The sequence below is a fragment of the Gadus macrocephalus genome, chromosome 14 (assembly GCF_031168955.1).
Source record: "Gadus macrocephalus chromosome 14, ASM3116895v1".
NCBI lineage: Eukaryota > Metazoa > Chordata > Actinopteri > Gadiformes > Gadidae > Gadus > Gadus macrocephalus.
Window position 1 is genome coordinate 2381581 of NC_082395.1, and position 22254 is coordinate 2403834.

At 50.3% G+C, this 22254-nt stretch overlaps 2 protein-coding genes across 14 annotated transcripts in view; both read left to right on the top strand.

Annotated features, from left to right (window-relative positions):
* The window catches only part of cngb1a (cyclic nucleotide gated channel subunit beta 1a), a 36251-nt gene extending 32489 nt beyond the window's left edge, over nucleotides 1-3762 (top strand). For 2 of the 3 annotated variants that reach the window (XM_060070620.1, XM_060070621.1), the window contains one exon: nucleotides 1561-3762. In XM_060070620.1, the coding sequence (XP_059926603.1) occupies nucleotides 1561-1737 (177 nt within the window). In that variant the 3' untranslated portion in view covers nucleotides 1738-3762. Of the gene's footprint in view, nucleotides 1-780; nucleotides 919-1560 lie in introns of those variants that run through there. The other variant, XM_060070622.1, reaches the window with a different exon arrangement.
* A 291-nt stretch (nucleotides 3763-4053) lies between these two features.
* The window catches only part of kifc3 (kinesin family member C3), a 31180-nt gene continuing 12979 nt past the window's right edge, over nucleotides 4054-22254 (top strand). The window contains exons 1-7 of one of the 11 annotated variants that reach the window (XM_060070880.1): nucleotides 4067-4244; nucleotides 16637-16760; nucleotides 18329-18471; nucleotides 19973-20008; nucleotides 20435-20600; nucleotides 21599-21699; nucleotides 22153-22218. In XM_060070880.1, coding sequence (XP_059926863.1) covers nucleotides 16679-16760; nucleotides 18329-18471; nucleotides 19973-20008; nucleotides 20435-20600; nucleotides 21599-21699; nucleotides 22153-22218 — 594 coding nt within the window. In that variant the 5' untranslated portion in view covers nucleotides 4067-4244; nucleotides 16637-16678. Of the gene's footprint in view, nucleotides 4245-8737; nucleotides 10210-11805; nucleotides 12073-16636; nucleotides 16761-16969; nucleotides 17126-18328; nucleotides 18472-19972; nucleotides 20009-20434; nucleotides 20601-21598; nucleotides 21700-22152; nucleotides 22219-22254 lie in introns of those variants that run through there. The other 10 variants (XM_060070877.1, XM_060070873.1, XM_060070874.1 and 7 more) reach the window with 10 other exon arrangements.

Sequence of the window (22254 nt, forward strand, 5' to 3'; positions counted from 1 at the left end):
TTGTTGTTTATGGGGAATGGGTTTCATTTATCATTGATTTATTTTCTCTTTCTTCTAACAAATGTACTTATTGTAAGTTGCTATGGATAAAAGCATCTGCTAAATGCCCCTAAATATATTTTTTTATGAAGAAGAGCTGCATGTCTAGAGAGGTGCTCACTACGTCGCTAGGAAGTGTAAAGAATGAAACACCAAACATCCAACCTTGGAGGCATTGCCGTCTCACACGGTCAATGAATCTGAGTCATTTTTCCGAAACACCCTTTTTCACAGTAGTGTCGTCATTGGACAATCACAGGTATTGCTCACACCACTAGTTATGGGTCTGCTCAAGGGCGCGGGTAGTAGACTAAACCAGGGAGGACAAGTCTGGCACCCACGCCTTGGTAGGCCGACATCAAAGGTGCAGTCCCATAATCAGCGGTATGAGCGACACCTGAGGTGCTCTTACAACTACACCTCTGTGAAAGGGTCTCACAAGTGAGACACTTTCACACTTTTACCATTTAAAAAAATTATGAACTGCTGGTTCTTTTCATGGCATGGGTAACCAGTTCTTTCACGTTTTTTTTCTTCTCTGTATTAGCTTACACAAAATAGAAAATGCCTTTATTACTGAATGACTGTATTGAAATAAAACCAAAGCCTTGTTTGGTCAGATGGTCTTCTAAAATAAGGTGTCATTGGTTCGGATAAGGTCTCCTTTGAACAGTTTCCTAGTGTGACCCGGCACGTTTTGTATTCCCTACTAAGGTCCATGTCTTGTTGTTCACGCTTCAGCATTAGCTCCCGTTCCCCCCCTTCCTCCCAGCCCCGTAGTCGACTGACCGCCAACAGGACTCAACTGAACCCCTCTCTCCCTCCCCCTCTCCTCCCTCCCTCTCCCTCTTCCCCTCTTCCTCTCTACCTCTCTCCCTTTCTCCTCTCTCCCTCTCCCCCTCTCCTCTCTCCAACTCTCCTCTTTCCCTCCCCCTCTCCCTCTCTCCCTCTCTCCCTCTCTCCCCCTCTCCCTCTCTCCCTCTCTCCCCCTCTCCCTCTCTCCCTCTCTCCCCCTCTCCCCCTCTCCCCCTCTCCCCCTCTCCCTCTCTCCCTCTCTCCCTCTCTCCCCCTCTCCATCTCTCCCACTCTCCCCCTCTCCCTCTCTCCCTCTCTCCCCCTCTCCCCCTCTCCCTCTCTCCCTCTCTCCCTCGCTCCCTCTCCCTCTCCCTCTCCCCCTCCCCCTCGCTCCCTCTCCCTCTCCCTCTCCCCCTCCCCCTCGCTCCCTCCCCCTCTCCATCTCTCCCTCTCTCCCTCTCTCCCACTCTCCCCCTCTCCCTCTCTCCCTCTCTCCCTCTCTCCCCCTCTCCCCCTCTCCCTCTCTCCCTCTCTCCCTCTCTCCCTCTCTCCCCCTCTCCCCCTCTCCCTCTCTCCCTCTCTCCCTCGCTCCCTCTCCCTCTCCCTCTCCCCCTCCCCCTCGCTCCCTCTCCCTCTCCCTCTCCCCCTCCCCCTCGCTCCCTCTCCCTCTCCCTCTCCCCCTCTCCCTCGCTCCCTCTCCCCCTCTCTCTCCCCCTCTGCCTCCAGGGCGACGTCCCGCCTCCCTCTCCGATGCGCCGACGCTCCCCCATCCCGCGGGCCCCGCCCCCCGGGGACGAGGACGCGGTCTCCGAGACCACCGACGGCTCGCTGGTGATCCGCATGACCCCCCGGGTCGGGGGGGAGGAGCTACTCAGCGTGGAGCGGGGCCGCAAGGCCGAGTAGACACCGACGGGGAGAAGAGGAGGAGTAGACACCGACGGGGAGAGGAGGAGGAGTAGACACTGACGGGGAGAGGAGGAGGAGGAGACACTGACGGGGAGAGGAGGAGGAGTAGACAGCGACGGGGAGAGGAGGAGGAGGAGTAGACAACGACGGGGAGAGGAGGAGGAGTAGACACCGACGGGGAGAGGAGGAGGAGTAGACACTGACGGGGAGAGGAGGAGGAGGAGGAGTAGACACCGACGGGGAGAAGAGGAGGAGTAGACACCGACGGGGAGAGGAGGAGGAGTAGACACTGACGGGGAGAGGAGGAGGAGGAGGAGTAGACACCGACGGGGAGAGGAGGAGTAGACACTGACGGGGAGAGGAGGAGGAGTAGACACTGACGGGGAGAGGAGGAGGAGTAGACACCGACGGGGAGAGGAGGAGGAGGAGGAGTAGACACTGACGGGGAGAGGAGGAGGAGGAGGAGGAGGAGGAGGAGGAGTAGACACTGACGGGGAGAGGAGGAGGAGGAGTAGACACTGACGGGGAGAGGAGGAGGAGTAGACACTGACGAGGAGAGGAGGAGGAGTAGACACCGATGGGGAGAGGAGGAGGAGGAGGAGTAGACACCGACGGGGAGAGGAGGAGGAGGAGGAGGAGGAGGAGGAGGAGGAGGAGGAGGAGTAGACACCGACGGGGAGAGGAGGAGGAGGAGTAGACACTGACGGGGAGAGGAGGAGGACTAGACACTGACAGGGAGAGGAGGAGGAGGAGGAGTAGACAGCGACGGGGAGAGGAGGAGGAGGAGTAGACACTGACGGGGAGAGGAGGAGGAGGAGTAGACACTGACGGGGAGAGGAGGAGGAGTAGACACCGACGGGGAGAGGAGGAGGAGGAGGAGTAGACACTGACGGGGAGAGGAGGAGGACGGGACCACAGGGGGTTGAGGTCCTGTTTCAGGACCTGGTTTGGGACCTGGTTTAGGATCTGGTTTAGGATCTGGTCTAGGATCTAGTCTAGGACCTGGTTAAGGACCTGGTTAGGTCTGGATGTGATGAGCCACTTTGAACCGTGTGATAACGTCACGTGTTCCTCCCGCTGATATCTGGCTATCAGGTCTGATAGCAGACTACAGTAGGAAGTAGGCCAGATGTTTGTTGAAGGCCAATTCTAGGATACTAGACCGATCTATCAATTCAATAAACCCAGGATAGGTATGTAGGCGGTATTGATGGTTCCTACTTTTGTATAATCAGATTCCTGACTATGGCCACACTACAACATACATTGATACAGAGAAACACACGCGCACTGATTCCCCACAATATCTCAGTCCTTATCTCAGGTTTGCTGCTGATTCAAGCTTTTCGTTATTGCCATTGTCCCTGTTGTAATACATTACTATCCCTTTGTGACAAACTATGGCCTTCACTATGCTAAACTGTGCTAAGCAAATTCTCTTAATTTTATAGATGCAATAACTGCTTTTGGTAGCTTGATCCTTTATTTGTTCCATCTTCTATCTATCTAACTGATGTTTTTAAACTACTCTATAGCACTGTGCGTGTGTGTGCGTGTGTGTGTGTGTGTGTGTGTGTGTGTGTGTGTGTGTGTGTGTGTGTGTGTGTGTGTGTGTGTGTGTGTGTGTGTAGGAAATGCTTCCAGGAAGCTATGGAAGTGCTCATTGTGTCCAGAGTCTGTCTACCATGAATGAAAAAATAACAACGTGAATGCGGGAACGAAGGAGTACAGAATTTTCATTCATATCTTCTAGAACAATCTCTCCTAGAAATGCTTGTGTACAACATAATGGTTCGCACAACGTTTGAGGAACCCCATTTGACATGGTTCATCAGGGGCTTGTTAGATGATTTAATTGTATTTTTTCTGACTGTGTATTTTCCAAAAGACTTGAAACAAACGTAGTCCATTTTTTGTAGTCATATAGAACAATGCTCAGGGATTTAATTTTCGATTATGACCAATAAAATAAGCGCTGTTTGGTGAAAATGTTATTTTATAAATACAATTATGTGAACAAAATGTCGTTTTGTTTGTGTATTATTTAGAAATAGATCGAATGAGAAGGATCTTCAGACCTATTTCTCGAGAAGGGGGTGGCTGGTGACTTTACCGGGAAATGATCCAACAATATGGTATTCATTTATATGGTATCTCCTAATGTAAAACTTACCTCAGAATAATTATAAGGGCGCTTGTCACTTTGATAAACCAAACCATGCATATAGTTATTACGAGTCCATGCGGACAGACAGACAGCGGTTTCCCTGCTCTGTGATTGATTTGCCGGCTGACGTCACACGTCACCACCCTCAGCTGTTCAGAGCGCAGCTGCATTCAGAAGGGCAGAGGAGGAACTCTTTGGTTTCGGTAGACGACGAGCAGCTCCTCCAAAGAACTGCCTCATCTCAGGAGAGGACTCAGAACCAGGACCCACCAACAGTATCGGAATAATAATAACCACACGAGGGGAAGAGGAGGAGGTTTTGCGCTCAGGACCGGAGGTAGGTTCGAAATAAAACGTAAACAGAAAAACCTTTTGGATTAATTAATTGAGCGCAGCTTGGATGTAAATCTAGGGCTTGATGTTTTCGTGACAGACACCAAACTGTTGGATTCTTATGACTTTAGTGCAGAGGTCGGTTGGCTGCAGTAGCCTACAGGCTGAACTCACTTCGGGACTTTCACTGATGGAACAGTGGAAGTTTCTACGCGCGAACAAAACTCGACGTTCCAAACTTTCCTCGAACTTTTTCCCGAACTTTTACGTCGTGGTGAGATGCGCGCGCAGCCATGTCATCTCTCAGGCGCGATATGGTTTATCCAGGATCCTCCACGCATCCTCCAATAAGGAGAAGCACATGGAGGCGGTTAAGTTAAGTCCTTCCCCCGCAGGGTGTGTCTGGAGAAACAAACGGTTCCATCTATAAATACACCGCTTCGTCAGGGACTCACCGAAGGAACAACACTGTGAAGTCTCGGACCTATTTCAGACAATCAGTCAATCACAACACTGTAGAGATGATTTAGGACTGCGCTCTCTGAGCATGTGGGAGCCATACCCGGTTGTAAGTGCCCGCGGTCGTGCGCGTAATGCTGGGTTACGCGCCTCATGGGACTGACTTGAGAACGCATTTTGTTCCATGATGGCCCGCTGCTCCTCACGCGTCATCCTCAGAGCATTCCAGAGGCTGGAGTCACGGGGGCTCTGTCAGAAGAACCGCTGGTGGACTGCTGGGCGTAGGGAGGCGGTGGCGCGCCAAGCCTCAGGGCGTAGTAGACTACACCGCCCTGGTTTATATTTTATATGCAGGCCTGTTTATTTGCGATCAGACTGTAGCTTATAGACATGCAGCAAGCTTCCTAGACATCGTTATTGTCAGCTCAAGTCGAAACTCACAATGTGCGTCAAAGATAACGGGTTACTAATAAATTGCTCGGGTGAAAGTGCAAATAGAGATTGTTAATGCAGCCTGCTGCAAGCATGGTCAAATCCAGTCCTTAGTTAATGTGGTTGCCTGAGTCTTGTCCAGACCTTAAAAGTGCAGTCTGTTGAACCGGCCCTGGGAGGCCCTCAGAAGAGACGTTGAAATGAAGGACTGCCCAGGCCTCTTATGTTCAGTATCCCCGGTATGTTCTCCCTGAGAGCTCTTGGCACGTTTATCCAGAGTAGCCTACTGGCAGCAGTTTATGCATAAGGATGAATCATGTATTTTTCCTAGATGATGTGGGAGTGGACCATATACATAATCTATCGCTGTATGTCTAGATGGGTTTGACTCGGCGTGCGGTGTTAAAATAAAACGGTCATTTTATGTTTGGTCATTAACGCCCCAGTGTGGAGTATAACCAAATGGACCACCAGAGGGCGCTGTCTGGCTGAGTCATTAAAGGGACTATTGATGCACACTGACTCATAAGCGACCAAAGCACGTTAAACAAAGTCACTTTGTTTAGGGAACTGTTTAAACAATTAAACTGCTGGTTCTTTTCATCGGTATCTAATTCTGTCTTTTTTTTCTTTTCATTGGCTAATGCACAATATAAATGCCTTTTTACTTCGGAATGACTATGTTGAAATAAAACTAAAGCCTTGTTTGGTTAGATGGTCTTCTAAAATAAGTATTGTCTCGGATGAAGTCTCTATTGAACACCAAATGCTACGTCTGTACAGGGAAAGACTGAATGTGTTGCTGTGTGGTATGGACTACTTGATGTTAGGGGAAGGGACAGCAAACAGGCCTCTAGGATGAGATGGGAAACACATCAGTGTGCGACCACTTAATATTTCTCTTAAAGATTGGCCATACTCAAAATAAGGACATTCTCTTAAGGATGTTAAGATGTTATCTACGGCCTTTTATTGCAGCAGAAAGTCTTAACAGCCTCATTTGATTTCTGAGAGGACTCTCTTTTCCTTCCTAAGCATTCTTGGTGTGGGTGTGTGTTTCTCAGCTTTGTTTCCTATTCAGAGATGTATAGATCATGTGTATAGTAGAGTAGTTACTTCCTGTAACAAATGTTTCTCGTATTTGTTCACAATCATCTATACAATGGATGTCACAAAAACGTCAGGAATTCTTGTAAGAAAGAAAAGGAGTTCTTTCTGACAAGTTAAACAGTACAACGTTATTCCTTTGTGGATTAGAGTTACATTGCAGTCATTTCACTTTCCCTTGTGGGGGCATCCTGAGAAAACCGCTCTGGCCTGACTTTGTTTCTTCAGGGTTTAACTCTAGTGATCTCTCCATGCCCGTGGCTGAGTCCCGGGGTGGGAACACAACTTGCTGATCCTCGAGGTAACACAGGAAGAGGGGGAGGAGACATAGCTAAGAGCTCCCGCTTGGGGGATTCACTTTCTTGTTTTCCTTACTTTCCTTCCTTACTCCCGGAATGCTCCATGTGTTGTGAACCCGTCGTTCTTCCATATTTAAGCAGAGGAAGTCAGCAGAAAAACCACCAGAAGCCTCAATGTATTCATAAATCCCTTTTCCGTCCCAAAATGCATTGCGCTCGTCCGCCCTCCCTCTCATCTGTGCTATTTCTGTGTAAATTACATGGTGACCCAACTGGGTGGAAACTCGCTCCTTCTCTCTCTCTCCCTCTTGTCTACTCTCACTGGCGGAGTTTCAACAGTGTCTGAACCAGAAGTCGGCTAAAGATCTTCATGTTATTAATGTAAGATGAGGAGACTTGAACCCCTCTTTGACATGAACCCCGCTCTTGACATGAAGGGGAGGCAGGATTCTAACGTAAGCTGCTTAGACCCAGGTGGTCTGGCCTGGAGTGCACGTGCACATACCCGTTGTGCCCGTTGACATGCACACCTCCTGACCTGTTTGGATCCTGGACGAACCCGAGGCTGCAGAGATTACAGTCCTAAAGTGACAGGGAAACATCAAGGCACTGTTCATTATGACAAATGTATTGTAGCTCAGTTTTCTTTGCATCCAGACTATGATGTTTTTGAATCCTATCGACTGGCAGCTTCTTAAAGACATATTTATGAATCTGTGCTTGACATATTAATTAATTTGCTGATAAGCAAGCGGGTGCGTGCTAATAGATATCTGGTCAGCGACACACGTGGCACATACCTTTTCTTTGAAGGCTGGTTGAGTACAAGACAGTGGTTTCATTAATACCGGCTCTAAGAGTGTTGTAAATATGAAGTTGCCCCAGTACTATTGTAGCTATTTCATGTAGCTTGTTGACTTGGGTGGCATTATGCCCGGCTGTATGAATGACCCATGGACATCAGTGTCTAATTGTGACCACGGGTCCCAGCCCAGAGTCCACATCGTGGGCCACCCAGGGACCAGGAGAGCCGACCTCCTTTCAGTGGGTGCCTGGAAGTTCGTTTTCGGTTCAGCAATTGTACATTTACATTACATTTAGTGCGTTTAGCAGACGCTTTTATCCAAAGCGACTTACAATAAGTACATTTGTCATAAGTAGTGAAACAATATATTGCTGTCAGTACAGTGAAGATGTTCATAGAACCAAGTGCAAGTACTAACAATCGCTAGGCTAACCCATTCCCTGTGTACAGCAATGATAGCAGCTACTGCAGATGCTACACAATTAAGTACTATGAATAAGTGCAATGTAGATTAAGTGCGTACATTAAGTGCCAGGACGTACAACATAAAATGGTGGCCGGCATCGTAAACATGTGAAGTGCATTGATTGTGCTATTGTATACTATTCTAGCAAGTTATTCTTATTTTCAAGTAGAACATTTGAAGAACTGGATGTGGCTGTAGTTATGATCTCTTCATGGTTCCTTGTTTATGATTTAATGGTTTAATGCTTTAATTTGATTCCCGTTGTTGTATTTAATCACTGTTCAATAAACTTGGCTCTGTGAACGTTCCTTCCTCGTTACAAGAAGTCATGCCCTTTTAGATTCCGGTGAATTTCGACTTGAACTCCAGAACCATGGCACGTGGATGAACTGGATAAGCTCTGCTCCCTTCAGGGTCCCACCCCTCCAATTAAGACGCTGAAAGTGACCACTCGGGTGGAAACTGTGCTGCTCTCCCTTTTGTTCTCAAGACTGTCCTTTAGTCTTTGTACAGCAGGGTGATTGGCCGGCCACAGAGGGAGCAGTGTCCTGGCTGATCACTCGAGGCGGGCGTCACAACTCAGACCTTTGATTCACAGTGTCAGGTCCCATGCTGTGAGGGGAGCCTCACGGTCTTATCCGCTTCCCCTGACCAACGGTGGGCCAGCGAGGTCGCCCTTCTCCACCAATGGGAAGCCAGAGTTCTGCTTCGATGGTGCGTCTATCGACTGTTGGAATGAGTGTCCGTATGAAAAAAAAAAAGAAGAGGATCCTGAATCCTAGGAATCCTCAGGCAGACTCAATCATGTTACATCACCGGCGGTTGCTCTGCCCCGTCCCAGTGTTTATGTGTTTATCCCGGGGCAGCAGATGGCCAGAGGGCGGGGTGGGTGGGGGGCTGGGCATGGAGGGACGTCGGAGAGAGGGACAGTGAATGGAGGATTCGGGCTGGCTCGGTTCAGCGAGGTGAAGCGCTAACCTGTGAGGGCGCTAATCTCCAGCAGGGAGGCGAGGGGTGAGTGAGAGTGAGTGTCTCTGGTGAAGTACAAACCCCCATCATCCCTGTCCCCGTCCCATCCCCGCCAGTACTCCCAACTCTTCCCAGCGAGGACGGACCGGACTGGACTTCAGGACCGGACTGGACTTCAGGACTGGACTGGACTCTCTCAGGCTCCCGGTTCTGCCGCACCGGGACTTTGCTACTAACCCCGCAGGAGGTGAGGCGGAACACGAGGGGGACCGAAGACGGCGTGACCCACCTTCTGCTCCAGAGGAGAAGAAGGCTTCCCTCTTTGGGGTGCATTGAAGGCAACGTGTTGGGAGTTTCCAGCTGCTTGTTGAGTACACTGCCGACTTCGCTGCGCCGCGGTTTCCTGGTGCTTTGCAGGCAAATTTGTCTCTCCGCCTTGCGCGTCTAAAGTGAGGATGCAAATGAGGACCGGGCTTCTTGAGTTACATCGACACCGAGCTGCTGAAGCCTTAGGTTACCTGGGCTGTGCACCTGGCAGGGTGAAGTAAAGAAAACGTAAAGCTATGAAGATTGAACAAGGTCCACTTTTTTAATCTAATCTGCATGGGACTTGCGTACAGAGGTGGAACAGGTGAGATAACGCAAGTAGGTGTGAGCCTGTTTGTGGGCGAGTCCGGAATGAGGAGACGAGCGGATTATAACGATTTGCAATTCAGCATCACAGGGTATTTCTGAGTGACGACTGAGGGAAGAGAGATCTGGGATTAAGACTTGGGAGAGTTTGCGCCTTGCCCGTGTAAAACGGATCCAGAAATACCTGTAGTGGTCATTCAGCTCGCCTGTTGGATTCAAAACAAAACAAATGGCAGTTGGACTTTGAAAGCAACCCGATTGGACCAATTATCCTGCCTGAATGGAAAGATGAAGTCATGATGTCTCATGACGACGGACTTTGATCCACCGATCGCTCGGACCTCGCGGACGTATTGGGAGGCTGAGATGCCCGACCCTTGAGCATTTCGACAACGGCCGCCTGGAGGGTGCGAGTGCGACTCTGTTGAACCTTAACGGGATCACCGACCGGGAAGGGGAGCTAGCCCTGTGCTAGGGGCCCCCACCCACTCGGCCGGGGGGGTGGGGGGGGATCATGTATGTGCTGTGCACCCTGGTGGTCCTCACCCTCCACAGTCTGATCAAGAGCTACTACAAGGCCCTGGAGGCGAAGGCCGACCCGGACGCTGAGCCGGGGAGGAGGCGAGGCGGCTCGGACCCCGAGCGGGCAGACGGAGCCCCTTCAGGGGGTAGGCCTGGGGACGGGAGCGGCCAGAGAAGGGTCCTGAGCCGTGGGGAGCTGGCCCACTGCAGACTGGAGTCTCAGCCTGGGAGAGCAGGCCGCCTGTACTACGCACCAAACAGGAGGAAGCTTTTGAAGGTGAGGTGAACGGGGGAGGACAGAGTTATGGTGGCGGTGATCTGAGAGGAAGTTATGCCGAGAGTAGACTTAAGGTCTGGAGAGGACCGAGTTATGGTGGTGTCGATCACAGAGTAATTAATGCCAAGATTTAGATTTATTGATGCCTTATGATGGAGACGGCAGAGTTATGTGGGTGGTGATCAGAGAGTAAGTTATGCCAACAGGAGCCATAAGATTTGGATCACGGCTCAGTGGAAATCTTGCAATATTTTCCAATCTAATATAAATCAACCTTTTAATACGTCGCTGTATCCTGGGATCGCGTGTTACCCTTTTAGGGGATGAAGGCAGTGACATTGGAAAGCATTCCTTTAGCGCAGAAGGAGTTGGCGTTTGTCCGTGTCACTCCCTTACTCGTAAAACTGCAGGTATTTTTATTGTCTCACATTTATGACTCAGATTAAAGTCAAATTAAAGTTCAACAATCGTCGAATCCAATGCTCCTGTGAGCTGAAGTCGGTGGGATGCGGATCAAACCTTATGTAACCAAAGATGCTTCTAATCTGGCCATGATGTTATAGCTTCATTAATTTAGGGCTTAATCCCCACAGACGGTTATGTTGTGTTTTTTAAAACGTGTAATTTTGTACCAGACCAGTGAAGGCAACCACATGCCTTCAGACTTTGTTTAGAAAGCGTGGCGAGTCAATTCAATAGCTATTCATCCATGTGCGTGTCTTCCGGATTAGAAAGCACCGTTGCTTGGCTGCGCATAACTAAATAAAGAGCAGTTAGCAAGCCTTGATCTACAGAGCAGTGACTGGGACAAGGTTGGTCTTATTGTTGCGTCATTATGTAGTCGTAATTATTGTGTTTATAAGGAGAATATGTTAGACTGGGCAATGCTTCTAATAGTCACGGCCATTCAATTACTCTGCACAGGATTGTGTGTCTCATTTATAATTGACTTGTCTCTCTTCAATGACTTAGGCGAGTTGCTTTGTCTATGTAAGCCTATCTTGGAACAACAAAAGGACCCACGGACACAGACACACACACTTGTGTATAATGGCACTGAAAGGAATAGCTGTGTGTAAATACTTGCAAACCACAAGCACGGAGTGTTGTGAAAAACTCCATTACCCATAATCCCCGGCTTTGCAAGCGAGCGACAGGGAGGGGAGGGGGTTTAGTGTGTGTGAATTGTGTTTACTGGACAACCTTAATACAGAATAACATACCGGCTCCAATGGAATGAGCACGCAAACATTCCTATCGATAAATAAATATTTTGTTTCTCTTGTGCTTCAGTGCATTGGGGGACTCTGGAATCATCATGTAAATGTGATGCACAAGAAAGATTTTATACATTTATCACTAGAACTGGACAAAAGAGAAACGTTGTCTTTGTACATGCGCGCACGCGCACGTTTAATATTTCAGCAGGCAGTGTGGAAGGGGAGCTTAGCAACGGCATTCTTCATTTAGAGCTGAAATATTTATTCCTCCCGAGCAAGGATGGATGGCGGAAGGGAGAGAGAGGGGAGAGAGAGAGAGAGAGGGGAGGAGGAGGAGGAGGAGGAGGGGTCTAGCAGAGTGGGGTAGTGGGGGGTGTCCGCGGCATACATGATTCTGGCTCAGATTCCCCCGTTACCAGGGAACAGGAGGCGGAGGCAGTGTGTCAGTGTGTGCGCGCTGGAGTCACCCGCCGATAGTAAAGCCAGGGGAGGAGATCTGGCTCTCTCGGCCGCTCTCAAACGGATCTGACACCAGCCGTGTGTCGTGGGGGGGGGGGGGGCGTGTGTCTTTCTGCACCAGTTCTGCGGGAGGAAGCGGCAGTGATGCAGGGATGATCAGGACAGCGAGGCTGCGGGGAAGGTGGTGAGTACGCGGAGAATGTCAAGGAGGGAGGTGGGGGGGGGGTAAGATGGAGGTGTGAGTGCCTGCATGAGGATCGAGAATATGAATGGGAATTCACTGGCGATCGATTGGGGATTGAGATGGAGAAGGAAATGGAGGGGGAGAAGGCGGGGGGAGAACAGGACTATGTGGAGATGTTGGCTGGGGGTGGGGGAGAGGAAATTGCTGGAGTAGAGATGCATGAAATGTAATTGAATCAGCCAGAAGTATTGCGTTTCCCCTGTTGAATACCTGCCTGTGGAGCTCTGTGCATGCTTGACGGGTGCCTTTCCTTACCTTCCCTCTTTAATGTCCTTAATCCTTCTATATATATTGTATATATATATATTCTTATTTCTCATCAATGTGTGTGTTTCATCCATGTGTGTCCAGCATTGTGTCTCTTGTGGGCGTGGCTGGTACAGCAGAACATTTGGGCGCCTCAGCCTCATATTACGTGTGCAGTCTGGTTGGCAGCAGACATTTTTGACGTATGCAGTCTGGTGGAGAGCAGATCACTCTAAGCGCACGGTAACTGGGTGAGCAGTCACTGGTTTGACCCACTTTAGGCGGAGGCGGGGGTGTGTGTCTGCGGCGGCGGGGGGCGGACGGCGTCTCGTCGGTCAGTGAGTGAAGAGGATCAGAGAGGAGCGACGCAAGCCGCCCTCCTCCTTATCAGATGGTGTGCCTGTGCTCTGAGCAGCACCCATGGTCATTAAGGCGTTGTTAATGTTCGATAGCGTCATATCCCCAATGTTTGCACTGCTGCAGACGCAAGCTGCCTATCTTTGGCCCAGGTTGTGATTTTACTCTCCGAGTGAGAGGGAAGGACATGCTGTTGCTGTTTTCCTCCTGTGAGCTGTGCTCTCAGCACAGCTATGGACCAGAACCATGAATACTGACGGGGGTATAGACACCCCCACCACACACACAATGACCTGGCCTCCCACAGCCTTTGCCGTCATCAGGGATGGATAAAAATAGACTTTATTGTGGCTGTGACTCGCTGAAAACACGATCAAAAGAAGGTGCTCGATGCGTAGAGCGACAAAACGTGTCACCGACCACAATTGTCCTGCTCCAGTCACAGCTCTGACCCCCCCCCCCCCCCCCCCCTGCAGCAGAGTGGCCTTGAATAGGGCTTTGGCGTCGGCGACTGACGGGCCTGATAGTTCTTTTGATGTTCTCATGGGCGTGTGCTTATTGGAGTCTGCCATCATGCCCATGTGGTCCGTCGACATCGCTCTCACTGCATAGAGCCGTAATCCACCCCACTCGCACTGTGCACGGTCAGCACCTCATAACGCATAATAACCTCGTCCATAAGCTTAAGCTATCGGATGCATGTGGAGGCAAGGGGACGGGATTGGCTGGCGACGTACTCACTTAAGGGGTGTGTGTGTGTGTGTGTGTGTGTGTGTGTGTGTGTGTGTGTGTGTGTGTGTGTGTGTGTGTGTGTGTGTGTGTGTGTGTGTGTGTGTGTGTGTGTGTGTGTGTGTGTGTGTGTGTGTGTGTGTGTGTGCCTTCAGGCCTAGGAGGTGGACATTTAAGATACTGCTGTGTTTGTAGTAGATATGAATTGAGATGCTGTGTGTTTGCAGGATATTGTGGTTTTATGGGCATGGAAGCATTGCTGGGAGAGGGTTAAGGGATTTAAGAAGGTGCAAGTGTGTGTGTGTGTGTGTGTGGAGGGAGGGGGGAAGGCTGATCCCTATTTGAATGTGAAAATCCTCATCACAAACCTTATTGGATCACAGCAGGAGTCCTCCGCAGAGTCGCAGGGTGATGCATAACAAACACGACCGCCCAGATTAGATTATTGCAGTCGGACGATTGTTTTCGAGCCAGACTTTAAACGTGCAACAAAGCAAACAAAGAACCAACCCTGGTAGTGAGTGGAATCGGGAGCCCCTCCTCTAGTGGGGAGGAGGTACGGCTCACGGCTCCTCTGTACGAGGAGAACAGGTGGTGACGCCACTCCGTGTCTGTCTGACTGAGGAAGCACAGTGGGGGGGGGGGCACTGTCTGTCTGCCACCTTCTGGGGATTCTTGGCTGTCGGTCCACAACTCATAATTGCTCACATCCTCTCTTCCCAATTCTAAAACATTTGAACATGGTGCGGAAATGGACTACATTTAGACAGCGCTTTCCTAACCAGTGGCCACTCTAAGCGCTTTACACTATAGCCTAATATTTACACATTCATACACACATTCACACACCGACAGCGGTGTCAGCCACGCAAGGCCGGGGTTTGAACTAGCATCCTTTCGGTTACCAGCCAACCCGCTCTGCCTCCTGAGCCACATGCCGGCCAACAAGATGCACAATGCGATGTTAAGAAATTAAATATTTAAGGCACACTAGAGGTTAAAAATGGAGGCCGTGTGTTCCCTTTCAATCTCACGTTTTTGTCCTTCTTTAAGATGGAGGGCGTGTCCTTGCGGGGCTTCAGAGATTACACCAAGTGTTCCCTAAGGGGAGTCGCTGCTTCACTTACTGGACTACAGTCAGATTGTGATGAGCTCCTCAGAGTGACTAGAGATCAGATGGCTGGCCCCAGGTCAGATCTCAGTGGTGTTTGTAGTTGGGGAAATATGATCTACACCCACAGGTTTTACTGAAGGAGGCAGTTCACAGTGGGGGGGGGGGGGGGGCTGGGTGAAGGAACACCTGGGTCTCTGGGTTTTCTCCAGTCAGACCCATGTGTACCTCCACCCATTCGTCTCTTCCACATAAGGTGTGTGTGTGTGTGTGTGTGTGTGTGTGTGTGTGTGTGTGTGTGTGTGTGTGTGTGTGTGTGTGTGTGTGTGTGTGTGTGTGTGTGTGTGTGTGTGTGCACGCGTGATCCCCCCCCCCCTTTGGACCAAAAAGTCAAGTAGGGTTGCGGTGATGGAACAGCTGACTTCTGAGACCTTTTTAAAATAGATTTTTTATTTTTATTGAATGTCATTAGATAATGGATCTGGATCCTGTGGTGTTCTGACAGTGACTGTGATATAATTAGCCAGTAGCAGCAAAGGTCAGGTGTTTTTTTCTATGGACTAGTTACACCCCAGCTTGTTGCAAGCCTTTGTGGTTTGTATTGTATGCATGTATTGTACAAAACAGGTCTATTCTAATCAGCACAATAGACCTGGTCTGTGTGGTTCCACTCGGATCTCCGTTAAATTATTAGAAAATCCTTCCACAAGGGAAGAGATCATTTCATAATATTGCTGCTCTAACAACTGTTCAATTGTCTGCATTTATGTCGCGCTTTCTAACCGGTGGCCACTCAAAGAGGTTTACAATACTGCCTAACATGCACACATTGCACACATTCACACACCGACGGCGGGGTCAACCATGCAAGGCGACAGCCAGCTGGTCAGGAGAAGTCAGGGTGAGGTGTCTCGCTCAGGGACACCTCGACACTAGAAGGAGCAGGGCATCAAACTAGCAACCTTCCGGTTACCAGCCAACCAACTCCATATGTCACCCAACAAATGCATGTGAATGCCTTACCTTCATTGGCCCTCATTGTACCACAGAACCTACTGGGTGCTGGAGGGACCTCGTGGCCGCCCAGGTCAATGTGCCACAGTCTGTCTGTCTGTCTGTTGGGCATTCGGCTGTGGGATTAGACCGCACACAGAGGCGGCCGAGTCAACTGCAGGTCAAGTTCAGCACGTGGGGACCCAGTCCTCGCAGCTGACTGTAGCGCAAGGTCCGTGTCTCTGGGAGACTGGGAGTTAAACCTCCCCGATCCCTGTTTGAGTCTGGTGTCACTGAACCTCTTACACTCTGACACTCTGAGTGGATGGATGCACGGCTTTGAACTGGAAGTCTCTGTGCCCGTGAGGTGAATTGAATCATTTGGGGGGGATTCAGTGGAGCTGGGGTTTGGTTAAGGTTGAATATATCAGTCTATGTGGCACAGGTTGAAACTGGGTGTTTGGGAGCATCGTTGCCACTGGTTACCTCTCGGATTGGTTACAGGCCGAAGGATGGAAAAGTAACATTTGCATGATGAGGTTGTTGTGCGACGCTGGTGTTGCTTTGTACCATTCCTACCAAAAGTCAGATGAGGTGGACTGGACCCCCACCTGGATTCAATGTGTCTGTGATACCGTGGCTGAACGGCGTTCACCCCTGCTGGTAAACAGTCTGCTGGCTCTAGTGTGGCTGGGCCCACCACGTTATGGCATCGCTCGGGGAGGCCCGGACAGTACTGAGAGCAGGGTTTTTTTTTGTTTATCCCAGAGTTGAAAGCTGTCACATTGGGACAATGGAAAGCCAACACCGTGCCACACATCTGATGTGTTGTCTAAAACACAAAGCCTGACGGTGCTCGTAGCGAGTGCCCAGATTTGACTCATCATGTCCATGTCAAAACAAGTCGTGTCTAAAAACGAATCCTGCTGTCAGAGAGCGGGTCTGTGGCGCCAGTAGTCCCCGTCTCCCCCTGTCCCGGCGCGGGGTTCTATAAGGGGGGGTGTCGGTACACAAAGGCTAACGGTGCTGTCGATGTGGTCCCCCCCCCCCCCACCCTGTCGCCCCTAGCAGCCGGTCCAGCGGTCCAGCGCTCTGCTCTGTCCTGCGGTCATGTTTGGAACCAGAAAGACCTGGGACCTCGGCGACGCCCCCTGCCTTCAGGAGCTCTGGAAGAAAGACCTCTCATTGGACGGTGAGTCCCTCTCCCTCCTCTCTCTCTCTCTCACACTCGCTCGTGCGGAGGAAGGCGGGCCCCAACAGGAACCGGTGTGGCAACATTTCAGAATCGTGACGGATAAGGAGGCGCTGGAGGCTGAACGACGCGGTGGTGGGGCCGTGTGCGTGTTGCATGCCGCTGGTCTGAGAGAGCGGGGAATGGAATGGTGAAGTGATGAGGTGCGAGTCGTTCCCTGCAGGTAGAAGAGGCAACGTGGGGCCGCGGAGTTGGCTGAGGTGAAGCGGCCCGGAGCACTTTTATGGTCGGGTGGAATTACGCGGTCGAGACTTGACAGCTGGCGTTCTGGTTTGACAGCCAAACGGGCAGGCGTGAGCAGTTCTGTGAGTTATTGCGTCCACCGTCGTCTCTTGCTCTGTCTCTCTCTCTCTCCGTCTCTTTCTCTCTCGTCGCTCTCTGGAGGAGCAGAGTGCTGATTGTGTCCAGGTGGAATAGTGAGGGGACATCCAGGTGGATTTCAGAGCGGAGAAAGAGGGGCAGAGAGTCCAAAGGGAGAGCAGAAAGGAGCTTTGTTGTATGTAACTGAGAGGGTGAACTGGAACAGGCAAAGGATTTAACAGTTTTTTGCCAGGCATGGAATGCTGGCATTATGATTATGGACCGTTGACAGGTGTGAGCTACAACTCCAGGGAATGTTGTCAGTGTGTGTGTGCTCTGTGCGTCATTGTTCCCACTATGTGTGCGTTGGCAACTGTCAACGGTGACCGTTTTGTGTTTGTGTCATCAGAAAAAAACGGAATGGTTGCGCAGCCCTTTTCTGTGTTTAACCTATCCTGTCACTTAAATCGTGCCTCATAACGTAGGGAAGCAGGTTGAAGTGACATATTGAACAAGTATGATGTCTTTTGGTTTTGGTGTGCTTCTGTGAAGCCTTTTTGTGTGCTTACGTAAACGCCTGCTTGGGAACCCGTTTGCTAATTCTTCTTAATGCTGAGATTCCTGCTGGTACAGACCGCTGATTGTTCCCTTAGCGATAAGACCCCCCCCCCCCGCATCCCCCCTCCATACACATGTTGCCAAGGTGGGAGTTTGATTTGTGTGCTGCCGGTTAATGTGTTACAGGCCAGTATCGGCCAATATTTGGGTTTCCATGTTTCCCCCTCTGACCGCTCATTTGTTGAATCGCATGCAGGAAGTACAGATGTAGAAAAATACAACGGAATGGATCGATAAAATGTTAAACTTAAAAGTTAAATTGAAACACAAAACAAGAGATGGTGTTAGCTTTAGCCGACAGACCTGAAACCTTTTCTAAAAAAAAAAGAGACTACACTTATACATTTGAATTGTGTTAAATTAGAACGTTCAAACGTAGGAGATGCACACGGAAAGTAGAGCAGACCAATTCATTCCTCAGGGTCCCTGATGTGCTAATAAGGTGTGTGTGTGTGTGTGTGTGTGTGTGTGTGTGTGTGTGTGTGTGTGTGTGTGTGTGTGTGTGTGTGTGTGTGTGTGTGTGTGTGTGTGTGTGTGTGTGTGTGTGTGTGTGTGTGTGTGTGTGTGTGTGTGTGTGTGTCCACCCGCAGCCAGCTCAGTGGACTTCTTGATGAGTGATGGTGAGGACGAGGGTTCCTTCCTGTCTCTTCCCGCCTCCGCCTTCTCCCAGCGCCCCTCTCTGACCCCCGACTTCTCTGAGGCCCACCTACCCGGCCAGCAGCTCCTCATCCAGGTGAGCCCCCCGTGACGGACGCAGGACACAGCGGGTTAGGTTCTTTAAAGTGTGTATGATAATTGTTTTCCCACGGTCGAGGTTGGTTTCAGGGCAGCATACATTTAAAAAGGTGTAGCAACACTGTGTAGCACGCAGATAACTAATAAACTCTCTTCCCACGTATACAACAGATGACGGATATACCCGCTTCTAACATATACCACAGAAAAACATATAAAAACATATATACAGCAGAAATCATGACATCCATCCATGCTGATGGCGAAGTTGACGCTCCACACAGCGTTGGCGAACCGTCTCTGTGCCGGGGTCCCTTCGTCGGGACACCCGTTCTTTGTGTGACGTTGACGTGCCTTTTATGATAGTCAAAGAACAGGACTTGGGTTCGGAGTGTAGAAGAAGGTCCACACACTGGTTGGCAGAAACGGTCATTTGCTAACCTCTTAGAGTACGGGCTATAAGCTAACTCTAGCTTCAGCAGCAACAGCCTTGGACTGACTGTAGGGTGGTTCTCAGGCTGGAGCATAGAGGTTTGTTAGATTGGATAAACATAGGTTGTTATAAACCACTGAAGGTCAGAGGGTGTTTAGTGGAGCACAGCTGAAGCTTGAGGGCTGTAATTGTTTCTGATACGATGATTGTTTGTGAGCATTATACCCATTTATATTCACTCTGTTGCCAGGAGAGTGGCGTCCCACGGGCCTAATAAAACATGTCGTATATTATTGGAATCAGTTATCATTATAATATTAGTATTCATTATGTCATTAGATGGTATGGAGTTGTGTTGCCACATTAATATTACAAGTATTTCCTTTATGTATTACTTATCTAAGAGTACTTCAGTAACAATATCAGATTGGATCTGTACTGACATCGGCCGATAACAAAGTGGATCATACCAAATCCGTTTGCATTTCTACCAAAGTATGTAAGCTATGCTGTGGCCACACGCAGTGCATTCCCCCGGGGTTAGATTCAGACTGATGGAGTCAGCAAAGCGCGTTCCCTTTCCTCGTACAGAGACGTGACGCGGGCCCTGCCGTGGCACGCCGCTGCCTGTTGACTGCGGGCCGCGGCGCTGCACTGAAGGCAGAGGGGCTGCTGACTCACTCCATGACATTGACACAGCTGCACTCACACAGCAGCTGACTGGAGCGGACCCCCCGGGCTCCCACTGACACTTTTGTCTGCCGTTTACAGCGCGGCTGACTGACTGACTGTGTATGTTTAGTCAGTCTGAATGGCTGTCTGAATGTGTGCGTGTTTAAACAGTCAGTACATTTGACTGACTGACTGACACGCACTTTTAAACAAAGTTTAAACACACGACAGCCAGTCAGTCAGTCAGTGTTCCCGACTCTTGGTCTCTCCTAGTCTCTCCTCTACAGTTCGTCGGGTTGTTTAGTGTTTCTCGGTCATCTCTCCTCTAGTTGAGTCTCACTGCCTCATCGTCCCTCTCTCTGTTTTTGTGTCCCCCTCGCTCCTTCCTCTGCAGAAGGTCTCCTGGTTCTACTGCTGGACCACCAACGATGTAACGCTCTCCACACTCTTACTTAGTGGTGACTCATTAGCGTGTCCCGTCCCGTTTGAAGCTGTCGTGTCGTAGACTAATCTGCACTAGGGCTAGGCTCCTTTCGTTAGTGCTGTACCAGTTTTCTTTTCCTTGGTTCTGTTGCTTAGGGCTTGGGTCTTGTCTTCATCGCCGCCTCAGCTAGAACTGGCTTAGCGTGTTACACTAGAGACTAGATGCGCTGTGGATGTCAATGCGCTCAATTCGTCACGTGATGCTTTTAAGTAGTGCAAGGCCATGTGAGCTAGCGCTTCCTTTGAACACGATCAAATCCATGACATTCCTGTGTGTGTGTGTGTGTGTGTGTGTGTGTGTGTGTGTGCGTGCCTGCGTGTGCCTGCGCGTGTGTGTGTGTGTGTGTGTGTGTGTGTGCGCGCCTGTTGGCAGACCCTGCAGGAAAAGGTGTGTGAGATCCAGGCCCGGCTGCACAGCGAGGAGCGCGCCCGCCAGCTGCAGCTGCAGAGGCTGCAGCAGAGTCACGAGCAGAGCGTTCTGGAGAACACCAGCATCATCCGCACACTGCAGGAGGAGCTGCTCTCCTCCCAGCCCAGCGGTGAGAGCAGGACGGGGACACGAGATACTTCAGAGCTGCTCTTGTCCTGGAAAATACCCACGGTCTAATACTCGAGAAGGACTAGGTTTGAATGACCAAGGCTTTATTGTCACCGCAGAGAGTAACACCATTACCTGAGTTCTTTGCAAACAAACTCAGGTGTTGTTGTTACTATCTGCGGTGACAATAAAGCCTTGATCATTCAAACCAAGTCCTTCTCGACCGCTTGCAATAATTGAGTATTAGGGTGCACTCCCACTAGGCCATCTGGCCGTGGCCGTTGGCCGTCGCAACTGTGCCCTGGCCACGGTAGGCTCTTGTACATACGCCATCACGTCGTAATACGTCATCACCAAGCGTCCGCTGCATGTACCATTAATAAAGTCTGCCGCCAGTCAGAGTTTTAACAACAATGGACAACAACACTGAGAACACAGTTCGCACTTTGCTGAGTCTGTTGCTTATCGTCTGCCCAAATGGCTAACAGACACTCGACTTCTCTATGGGACCAACGTCAACCAACAGTTGAACCGCTTGACACCATGTTTACTGTTTAATGGGAAAGAAGGCTTGTCGCCTTTATTATGTCCATGGTCGTCGCATGGACTATACGTCATCCAGCTCAGGTTGCGTAGCCGTGCGTGTGCGCGTGTCGGCTCATTAGCATCTGTACCGTGGCGGCCCGTACCGTAGCAGCACACCTCTCCCAAGTGGCCAAATTGGCCTGGCCTGGCCAGACTGGCCACACTCACACTGGCAGATTCGAGCACGGATAGGTGTGAAAACGGCCACGGCCAGATGGCCTAGTGTGAGTGCACCCTTAGACCGTGGGTATTTTCCACGACACTCCCCACCCAGCCCAGCGGTGAGAGCAAGTGTACGGGGAGACGAGATACTTTACCCTACACTAGCTGGTCTAGAGACGAGAGAGACGGTCCTATTAAAGGCCGTTTGAGTTCTTAAAATAAAAGGACCACCATCCATCCCTCTGAACACAGCACCGGCTGAACCACAGGAAGAGAGGCAGCCGCAGAAACCCACCGAGACCCAGCCCAGCGGCCCGGAGAGAGAGCAGCTCATAGCTCAGCTGCACACACAGGTACGTACGCCTGGGCCTGGACTCCAGCCCGCTCAGCAGTCACATGACTCCGGTCACATGACCCCCCCCCCCACCCCCCCCCCCCCCCCGCTGTACTGGAGCAGCCTCTAGATGATCCCCGCTATTAGCTGAATACAAACGAGAACACTGCTCGTTATTCAGAACGGCTTTTCATACTTGTGTACTAGTATTTGATGCACTGACGCTGCCTTTTGCATACGAATATTGGTGAAAGACCTCATCAAAGTTGTCATGTATTGGCTGTCAAAGTGTTCTGGGAATCTGTGAACCCCTTTTAAAAGAAACCTTAAAACATACCTATTTAATTCAGCTTCCTATTAATCCCTTTTATTGTTTTTTGTTTATTTTCATTGTGTTGTCAAGCACATTGTATCGCAATTTTGTACGAACGGCGCTCTGTGAATAAAGTTTGTTTTGATGCGGTGCTGGCAGGTGGAGGAGCTGGAGGTGAAGCTGTTGGACCAGACCCAGGAGGTGGGGAGACTGCGCTCTGAGCTGGTGAGGACAAAGGGTGGAGAGATAACGAACGAGGGC